The sequence below is a fragment of the Belonocnema kinseyi genome, chromosome 7, assembly GCF_010883055.1.
Source record: "Belonocnema kinseyi isolate 2016_QV_RU_SX_M_011 chromosome 7, B_treatae_v1, whole genome shotgun sequence".
NCBI lineage: Eukaryota > Metazoa > Arthropoda > Insecta > Hymenoptera > Cynipidae > Belonocnema > Belonocnema kinseyi.
The window spans coordinates 36012084-36023281 of record NC_046663.1 but is presented as its reverse complement, the minus strand read 5'-3'; the positions used below and the strand labels follow the sequence as shown (position 1 = coordinate 36023281).

The window sequence follows — 11198 nt, the reverse complement described above, 5'->3', positions numbered from 1 at the left end:
ACTTCCACAATCCACTCACCTCAAATTTCACCACAATATCAGAAAAACTCAGCATCCACAATTCCCACTACTTTACACTTTCATACCGGAAACGGAAGTCCGCAATTTAATATTTTGGTTCAATATTTTTTCTATATTGATTTCAAGATTTTGAATGAAATTTTTGTTGTTTATTGACTAAAAAATCGTTCTTGGCTGAAAATTCATATCTTTTTTTCAAATTCAACTATATAGTTCAAAGTGGAACTACTTTTTTTAATTAGTGATTTTTTTGTTAATATTTTAAATATTTTAGTTAAAGCACCTTTTATGGTTAAAAATCAATTTTTAAAACTAAAAATTGTACTTAATCTTCTTCATGAAAAAAAAATTTTGTTTAAGAATTCATTTCTTTGATAGAAAATTCATTTTTCGTGTAAAAAATGTACTTTTTAAACTAAAAATATAATTATTTCATTTGAGGTAGAAAATTAATCTTCTAGGTTGAAAATTCATTTTTTTGGTCAGAACTCCAATTACTTAGTTAGGAATATATTTTTTGTTAAAAATTTCTCTATTTTCTTAAATTTTTTTTTCAAATTTAAATTTATGATAAATAACTTTATTATTTTATTTTTTGTTGAAACTTCTTTGTAAAAAATAATCGTTTTTGTTAAAAATTCATCTTTGTGGCTAAAAAATCAACTATTTACATGAAAATTAATATTTTTTGTTGCAAGTGCAATACTTTTAAGTTGTGATCTCTTCAATTAGTAATAATAAGATCTTACCTCCCCCTTCCCTTATAAAATTATGTATGGCTGGTTTCAATAGAAGTGCTGAAGATAAATTTAAAAATTAAATTTTTTTGCATTAATAATAATAACTACTAAGGAAAATAAACACTTCCGAGAAATGGAGATTTTGTAGCAACCCTGATTTAAAAATAAAGTAGATAATGCAAACTGAGGGTGGCCGCTGGACCTGGAAACCGAGAAAACAAGGAAATGACCGGGAATTTTATGAGAACGAGAAAAAGTGGAAATGACCGTCAATTTATTTTTTGACCGGCAATTTTACCAATTTGTATTTAAAAAATTCTTCCGAATTTGACTTTAACCGTTTTTTAAATAATTAATTTAATTTTCATCGTTTTCAATTATACCATTCAGTTTAGAATGCGAAATTCGAAAATATACAACTTTCAAAATGTTCGATTTTCAATTTTTAAGCGTACATTTCAATGTAAGAATTTTAAAATGCAATTTCAAAGTCTTTTGTTTTAAACATTTAAAAATTCAGCGTTTAAAATCGTCGATTTTTCATAAAGAAATACATTTTTAGTTGATCAACTGTGAATATAAATCAATTCATGATTAAACAAAAATTGAAGTGCACTTTAAGGTTTTAAAAGTAAATAATAATTGATTGTACAAGACGATTCGGATTCAGTTCACAATTTTATAATGTCCAGATTTTAATCTTAAAAATTGAGCGCTGTCAAGTAGAAAGTCTTTTTAGTTAAACAAACGTAAACGCCCTATTTAAACTTGATAACATATTTTCAATTTTAAAATAACTTTAAAGTAATATATTTTAATTAAAGACTTTTATTAAATTTAAAATATAATTTCACTCTAAATAATACATTTTTAAACCATGCATTTTGAAATTTTTCAATTGAAAAAAGAGCAGTTACTTAATATTTAGAAATATCTGACTGTTCATTTAAAATCAGTAATTATCAATTAAATATTTAAAACTAAACAAAAACTTAAACTTTGAACGTTACAATTTCAATTGTTGGATTTAACCAAGTATAATTTCTAAGTCAAATTGTTAAATTTTTAAGTATAAATAACAATTAAACACCTTTTATTCTCAGGAAAAATTCGAGTAAGTTGAAGAAATATTTAGAAGATTTGAAAAAAATGTTATTTGATTTGAAATGATTTCAAATAATTTAAACGACGTCTTTACGTGTACCGACCAAATACGACAAAAATTTAATGAGCTTTTTAAGAATTTCGACAGGCTTCAAAAGAATAAAAAATATTTTCCAGGAAAATGGAAAATAATTTTTTATTTCAATAAACCAACTTCAAGAGAAGATTTAAAAAGATTTATAACGATTTAGAAAATTTTCATAACTGAATTTGGAAGATTTTACGAAAATTTCTTCAGTTTGACAAAATCAACAAAAAAAGATAATAATTTGAAAAAAATGTAAAACGGTATGCAGTTTTCAAGATTTTTAAATAAAATTTCGATGCATTTTAAGGATTTTAAAACTATTTGAAATAAAAATAATTTAACTTTTGATTTGAACAGGAACCTTTCAATTTCTTAGAAATTTATATTTGGAACTCGAATTTATTCAGAATAAGAAAAATTCTGACTTGGAACCGGGAATTTTCAACTTTTATCCAATTCGGAGCTAGTGCTGGAAACTTTTGAAATGGTACACAATTCTGAATAAGAACAGGAAATTTTTCTAAAGAATTCTAATTATGAGTTAAAGCAGAGAATTTTCAAATTCGAACTATTTCTGAGTTGAAACTGGTATTTATCCAAAATAATTATAATTGATCTTGGAACACTGAATTTTAACATTTAATTAAATTCTGAGCTAGAACAGGAAATTTTTTCATAGGATGAATTCGAATTCCAAGTTGAAACGAGATATCATCGAAAAAATTTAAATTACGAATTGGAAAAGGGGATTTTACCAAAAATTCTAATTCTTAGTTGAAAAGGAGAATTTTCGAAATCTGGATTTGAACAGGGAATTTTCATTTTTGAACCAATTCTGAGCTGGATTTGGAATTAAGCATTGCTTCAAATGGTACAATTCAGAACAGTTTTAAATTAATTGATTTATTCTTCTATTTAAAGCATTAAAAATGATAACGTGGATTTATATTTTTGGAACTGAATCTGAATCTCTGAACTATACAATTTATAAATGTTTAAAATTTAAAATTTGCCAGTTGAACTGCGTTTAAATTAAAATTGTTCAGTCGAAAAGTGTTAGTAGATTCTACTTTATACGTGTAAATTATTGATCATTCGAATACAAAATTGCTTAATAAAACAACTTTTAAACTTCAATACTCAAAGTTTAAAATTCAAATGTTTCACTGTAAGTGCTTTCATTTGCAGTTCAGTTTTTCTTACTTCGAATAGAACAATTTTTAGATTTAGTGTTTGATTGTTTAAATATCTTTCTACGTGAAAAATGTATGCGAATCGGGAAAAACCGGAAATCTTTCTCTTTGATTAAAACGGCCACCCTGAACCTGCAGTTGTAATAATTAATTAAAAACACTAATATTGGTAAAATAGTTAGTTTGATTTAATTGATAGTAAATAAACTATAAGTGTTAATCACTTAAAATAAAACTTAATTAATTTTATTTTATTTTTGCTCTTAATTAATGATTATCCACTGTAAGCTGTATTATCAATTGTAGGAAGGTTTCCCCCATCCAAGTTTGCAAGTAATTCCCTCACTTGAAGTGTTTTACAGGTATTATTTTCTTTCGCTTCCCAGTTGACATGTTTTCATTTTCAAAAGTTGCTTCAAATAAAAATAAAAAAGTGAAAGACTAAGAGCTTAGTTGTTTTCTGCTAAGAAAACCACCCTGAGTGGACCAAAAGCGGAAATTGTAAGAGTGCTCACCTCGCTCTCTTTTCATCTCGATTCCTTGGTTCTCCGCCGTCGTTCCAAACCCATTTGTTTTCATCAGGCCGGGCGATGGCAAGAGCAATAACGGTGAAAAATAAAGAAATGCTGATCGTAAGCATTTTAAGCAGACCAAAAAGGTTATAAGATTATTTAGAATGAGTCGCAAGAATTGGGATGAATACACCGGAAGATAAATTAAAAGGGCGTCTGGCCACAACAGGGGGTTTTCACTTATTGTTACACCCCGCAATTTTAAATTTCTATAGAAATTTTTTTTCAATATTCGTAAAATTATGAATGAATATTGTATAAATAAAAGGGACCACGTGATTGCTTACATAGTTGATTGCGAGCAAATCGACGAATCGCGACTAAACGAAAGTGAAAGCGAATGCTGCTTATATATATCGCTACAAATCGTAGACGATAGCCATTCCCTGCAAAAGTCCTTCAATAGCATTTGATTCATTTGCAAATGATCCAAATTCAGGTTCGTATTTTCATTCCCGGGGATTCCCAGATTTTGTTGACCAATGCATTTGTTCCGAACACGACATGAGAAAATTGAAAGAAAAATCGAAAGTGCAGTTCTCCTTGAACTCTTTGTGGTCAGAAATAACGTTTTCTTCACGGACTTTTAACTTTGGTAGAAGCGTTTTAAAATTACTTGGGAATTTAACAAAAAATGTGAATAGCATTTTTTACAAAGCTCAGAAGGCTTTGGAAAGTCAGGAAACGTCAGGAAAAGTCAGGAGAAGTCAGGAAAAACCTTAAAGAGTCAGTGAATTTTGAGTAATCTAAAATTGAGGTTTAGGAAAATTGAGGAAACAAATAGTCAAACACACGTATACATTTTGTTAATTAGAGAAAAGTGGAACCGAAAATTTGTGAATATCAAGTAAGCTTTACAAATGTATAATATTTTTTTTTCATTGTTTTTTGTTTTTATGAAAATCCAAATGTTGCATTTGAGAATTCAACAATTTAGTTTAAAATTCGTCTTTTAGGATTAACACTGCAAGCATGTTTTTAAAAATTTAACTATTTAATTAAAAATTATTTTCTTCGTGAAAATTCATTTCGTTCGTAGAAAACTCGTATTTTTTGCGTAAAAACTAAAAATTTTGGATGAAATTTTTTCCCTTTAGTTACTAAAAAATCATATTTGATGGAAAAACCATCTTTTTGGTTTAAAATTCATCTTTTGTCGTAAAAATGTAATATTAGTTGGCTAAAAATTTTACTATTTTGTTGAAAATTATTTTCATTTTCTAAAAATTTATATTTCGGATTTGAGAATGCAACAATTGTTAATTATTTAATTAAAAAAGATTTTACGCATAAAAATGTATATTTTCTGTTTAAATATTAAAATCATTTGCAGAAACTTCGTCGTAAAGTATTTTTTGTGTGAAAATTAATATTTTGGATTTGAGAATTCAACAGTTTTGTTGAAAATGCGTGACTTTGAGTTAAAAAATCAAGTATTTTGGTAAAAAATGTAACTATTTAATAAAAAATTATATTTTTCCTGATAATTCAGATTTTCGTTTCAAAAATTCCATTCGTGTGTAAAAACTTCGTATTTTCCGCGTAAAAACTCAACATGTTAGATGACATATTTTCCCTCTATTTAGTAAAAAATCATTCTTGATTGAATATTCATTTTTTTAGTTTAACAATTCATCTCTTTTCTTAGAAATTGATTCTTCGTTGGTTAAAAATTCCACTACTTATAGTTAAAAGTATAGATTTTTAGTTGAAATGGATTTTTTGGATGATTATTATTTATCATTTTAGTTGAAAATAATTTTTAATTTTAGTAATAAATATAACTATTTTGTTGTAAGTTCTTTTTTTAAATAAATTTTTTAAACTAAAAATGTAATGGTTCCATTTTTGGTTGAAAATGATTATTTTTTAGATCAAAATTCATGTATTTTGTTCAAAATTCGTGTTTTTCGGTTGTAAGTTCAAATATTAAAAAAACTCAACTGTTTGGTTGAAAATTAATATTTGTTGGTAAAATATATATTTTGGGATTAAAAATTTAAATTTTTGTTGACAATTCGCCTTTATTTATTAAAAATTCAAGTATTTTAGTCAGAATTTCAAATATTTAATTAAATATTAATTTTTGGTTAAAAATTCATATTTTCGGTTTGAAAATGCAACTGCTTGGTAGAAAATTTGTCTTTTTGGCAAGAAAACATAACATCTTTCATGCAATTTTTTTCTATTGACTGAAAAATCTTTCTTAATTAAAAACTCAACTATTTTGTTTAAAATTCATGTCTTCATATATATTTCATATATATATTCATATATTGTTATAATTCTTCTTCCTGGGTTGAAAATTTGACTATTTTGTTCCAAAATTCAACTGTTTGATTGAAAATGAACTTTCTTCTTGTTAAAAATTCATTTTTCGGACTTGAGAATTTAACTTTTTTGTTGAAAAATCGTCTTTTGGTGTTAAAATTTCAAGTATTTTAGTTAAAATTAAAAATATTTAAATGAAAATTAATTTATTGCTTTAAATTCATATTTTTGGCTTTGAAAATTTAACTCGTTTGTTGAAAATTTGTCTTTTTTGCAAGAAAAAATAACATTTTGGATCCCATTTTTTTGTGTATTAACTGACAAATGTTTTTTGATTGAGTGTACAACTTTTTCGTTGAAAATTTGTATTTTTTATTAAAAAAATAATCTCTTATTTTAGAAGTTTCATATTCTTTTTGTTTAAAATTCCAATACTTTGCTAAAAGTAGAACTTTTTAGCTAAAAATTAATTTTTTTGAATGGCGATTCATCATTTCAGCTGCAAAACCTTTTTGTAATCGGTTAAAAAGTTAATTATTTTGTTTAAAATTCTTTGTTTGCTTTGATAATTCATCATTTTAGTTAAAAAACCTTTTTTGTTTTTGGTTGAAAAGTCTTTCATTGAAAATATATATCAATTTTTTTAAATTAAATAAACGTGAAACCTCAATAAAATTGGATTTGGAAAAAATTTCATAATAACAAATAAGCTCAGCAAATATAAAATTTAATTTATTATTTTATAATTATTTAGTTAAGAATTCATCTTGTGGTAAAAATGTATATTATTTGGTTAAAAAATTAACTATTTGGTAGAAATTACTTTTTAAATAAAAATTCGTATTTTGGTTTCAAAATTCAGCTGCTTGTAAAAATTCGTTTTTCTTTTGGGTTAGGAATTCAATTATTTTAGTAAAAAAATCTACTATTTGTTGAAAGTTAATATTTTTGTGTAATGATTTACATTTTTTGTTTGAAAATTCAGCTTGTTTTTAGAAAATTTCATTTTTGTTTGAAAATTGATCCTTTTTAGTACAAATTTATGATTTTGTTTGGAGATAAATAATTTTAATTAGAAATGATCCTTTTTATTTAAATGTAATTGTTTTTGGTGAACATGTTACTATTTTATATAATTCTTACAAAAATGAAAATAAACTTCTTCAACAGAAAAATGATCCGTTTCGTTTTTTTTAAAAGATCTATTTTTTGTCAACAATTATCTCTCTGTAAATTAACTATTTTGATGAGAATGCATGTATTTTGTTAAAATTAATCTTTTTTAGGAGAAAATGAATCTTCTTGTCTGAAAATTGATATTTCTAGTAGAAAATTTATGTTCTCTGTTCAAAATTAGTTGTTTTTGGTAGAAAATTAATCTTCTTGAATTAAGCTACTTGATTAGAAATTAATTAATTTGTTCTAAGATTCTTAATTTATTTTAATTCAAAATTTATCATCTTGATCGAAATATCATTTCTTTGGATGAAAATTTAACTATTTTTCTCCTTTTTTTTGGTAGAAAATTAATACTCCTATATTAAACGGTTCGATAAAAATTTTGGTTGTTGTCAAAAATTTATAATTTGAATTTAAAACTAAACTATTTTGTATACAATATTCTTAAATAATTTTTTTAAACTACAAATTCAACTATTTGGTTGAAAGTTCATGTATTTTGTTAAAATTTCTCTTTTTTTATAAAAAACGAATCTTCTTGTTCGAAAATTTACCTTTTTTCTGAAAATATAACTTTTTTTGTCAAAGACTGGTTCTTTTAAATTGCAAAATTAAATTTTGAACTAGAAATTTAAGTATTCATTTTTTGGCCGAAAATTTATCTTTTTAGATGGAATTTTCATTATTTATTTAAAAATTCGTCGTTTTGTTTTTAAATTAATTTTTTCAAATGGAAATTTAACTTTTCTTTTTAAAGTTAAAAACTTAATTTTTTTAGTTGAGAATTGAACTATTTGGTTGAAAATTCTACTTTTTTGATTCGAACCAAATATTCTGATAGTTTAAAGTAAGGTGATAATTCACATTAATAATTAAAAAATTTATAAAGATATTAAATTTTGTTTAAAATTGAGATGCAAGATTCATTTTGGAATTTTAATAATAAAAACTCGTAATTTTGAATGCAATATCTTATGCATAAAAATATACCTTTAGATATACATTATGAGAAAGAGGGTACAGCGTGGGCGGACCAGATTATTTCGATCAATTCGAGGTTGAGCCCAATATTACGAAGATGAGAAACATATATGAATTTTTCACTGTCAAAGTAGTTTCATTCAGGCAAGTAAAGGTCATTCTAAATTGAATAAAAAAAGTTGCGATTGACCAAGGGTTCACGAATCATTCTCGTTTTTTATATATGTAAACAAAACTTTGCAAAAATGAAATTTATATTTATTTCAAGGAATGGAAAAAAATATTCTGGTATCAAAAAATTCTCTGCGATATTTAAAGAATTTACATATTTTTAAACAGATCAATAAAACAAAATAATACTTCAATGCTAACATTTTGGTTTAAGATAACGTACAGCCCAACGAATATTCAGCGATTTGAACAAACAAAATTTGAAAAAAAGCTAAGATTGCTAAGAGAGTTGTCGAGCCTGCGTTTTCAATTAGATTTTCCATTTTTTATACATAAACAAACAAATATGACGAAAAAATGGCCATTTTATCTATTTGACGTTCCCGGTGATCGTCAATAATAGGAAAAGTATTGAAATCGCCTAAGTTTCATAAACTAATATTGGCTAACGATGTTCCAATATTATATATATATATATCATTAAAAAACAACATTTTTTATAAACAAATCATTCGTTGAAAAAATGCTTTTTATGATTTTCCATGATCATACGTTTTTTCTAGTTATATTGCAAGAAATTTTTTGAACAAATGCAGGAATCAGGCATTTTTCGAAAGAAAAATTCGTTTCTTTCTATGTCAATTTGTTATAATTTGAAAATTATGATAATTTTAGCAAAATTCAAAATTTTTTGATTAATCTTATGATTTTTTTAAACAAATGCATTATTCGGGCATTTGTCGGCAGAAAAATTCGGTTTTTTCAATGCCAGTCTTTTCAAAAGGGAACTTGGTGGGAATTTCAGCAACATTCATAATAAGTTGATAAATTTTATTATTTCTTTAAACAGATTTGATGAACAAATTCATTAATAAGGCATTTGTCTACAGAAAAATTCGTTTTTTTCTATTTTAACAGTTTTAATTAGGATATCGAAAAAAATAAATTTTCCATCAACAGATGCGCGAATAATGCATTTGTTTGTTAAATTTGATTTTAAAAATCATAAAATGTGTCAACTCATCATGAATGTTGCCGAATTTATTATGAAGATCCCAATTAAAAGTCTCATATCCAAACAAAAAAGAACTGTTCCGTCGACAGATGCCCCAATAATGCATTTCTTGATTAAATCTGTTTTTAAAAAATCATGAAATTAATTTAAAAATGATGAATTTTGCTCAAATTGTCATGAAGTTCCCAACTGAAAAGACTGCCCTTACAAAAAAAATAATTTTCCTGTCGGCAAAAGCCCAAATAATGCATTTTTTATTAAATTTGTTTAAAAAATCATAATATTAATCAACAAATTATAAATTTTGCTAAAATTATCATAAATTTCCGAATTAAGAAAAAATTTACATAGAAAAAACGAATATTTCTGTCGAAAAATGCCTCATTACTGAATATGTAAACTAAATTTGTTTATAATATAAACAATTATAATCAGAAGAGAATTTTTTTACATAATAATAATTCTATTCCAATTTCTTGTAACATAACTTTAAAAAGCGTGTATTTATGGAAAATCGTAGAAAAAATTTTTTCAACAAATAATTTTGGTTTTATAGAAAAAAAGTCATCAGGATAAAATGTTCGTCTGATTGAATACTATGAATATCCGTACAGACAATTTTTGAATTTTGAAAAAAGTGGTCTAAACAATTTTCAAAATACGCTCACTTTTTGAATTTTCACCCAAAATGGTTGGCTAACGAACTTGACCTTTCTTTTAGGACACTAAAATGGTATAGCAAAGGCCAATCCAATCTGTCAACCTGTTTTTCGGATTCAGGGGGTTTCGAAACGTGAACATTTGATAAAAACGGGGAAGCGGGGGGGGGGGCAATTTTACACAAATCTAATACCTTCTCTTGATGAGAATGTAAAAAATTCTTAAATGATTTAATATAGGGTTCTTTAACTCATTTTTTAATATCCTTTTATTCTTTGTTGTCGAACATTTTGTTAATATGGTATTTGTAACTATTTATGCCAATAGTAGAAATTATTTTCTCAATTAAATTTTTTTTTGAATTTTTAATCTAAATAACCCAATAGATAATTAAATTCAAACTGAAATAAAAAACTTTCTTTGTAAATTAAAAAAACAAAAAAAGATGAATTTGTAACATGGTTGAATTTGAGAAAAAAAATGATAACTTTAACGAAATAGTTTCATTTCTAACCAAATAGCTGTATTTTCAGGATACAAATATCCATTGTTTTGTGGACGAGGCAAAACATGCGTTAAATGAACAGAAGGGTATTGTGAATAAATTGACACACCACACTTTACTAAAAATTAATTGTAAGTTTGTTTTTAATAAAGACGGGTACAGGTCTTACTCTTGTAGACAGATCAAGAGTAAGAGCGATAACTATGTTTCTCCGCGGAAGTGAAATTTGTAAGTGTCTGGAACAGTACCGCTAGAGTAAGCTGAGAGTTGTCGAGATACAAAATTGAAGAAGGGATGAAAGGATGCTTATTGCTTATTGGCTGAGGAGCGTGGAAGTAGGAGCATTTAGACACACCCTAATCGTGACGTAGACTATTTTGAGAAAGTCAAATCATCTTCAGACTGAGTTTATGTACAATTGCAAACGTTTTTATGGTAGGGTCAGCAATTTTAGTTGAGCTATGAATCTAAGCAGCTTCAGTGGTAAATGCAATCGGGACGAAAGATCTACAGTATCCGTTCAAATTAGAGTTTTCACAACTTAGTCCCTAAAGTGCTAGAACGTGCGGCGAACAAAGGTAGAGAATTTCGGAATCGCTTATTAAGCACTGTAAGTAAAATATATTCAAAAATACTTATTCGTAGGGTAATGAAAATAACAGAAACAAAAATTTGGGAAGTCCAAAGTGGGTTTATGC

At 25.7% G+C, this 11198-nt stretch overlaps 2 protein-coding genes across 2 annotated transcripts in view; one reads left to right on the top strand and one right to left on the bottom strand.

The window, feature by feature from the left end:
* LOC117177422 overlaps positions 1-4019 on the bottom strand; it is a 22270-nt gene extending 18251 nt beyond the window's left edge. The window contains exon 1 of the mRNA XM_033368094.1: positions 3662-4019. Within this exon, the coding sequence (XP_033223985.1) occupies positions 3662-3786 (125 nt within the window). The 5' untranslated portion in view covers positions 3787-4019. The remainder of the gene's footprint in view (positions 1-3661) is intronic.
* The window catches only part of LOC117177421, a 164437-nt gene that overhangs the window by 47604 nt on the left and 105635 nt on the right, over positions 1-11198 (top strand). The gene's annotated exons all lie outside the window — the stretch shown is intronic.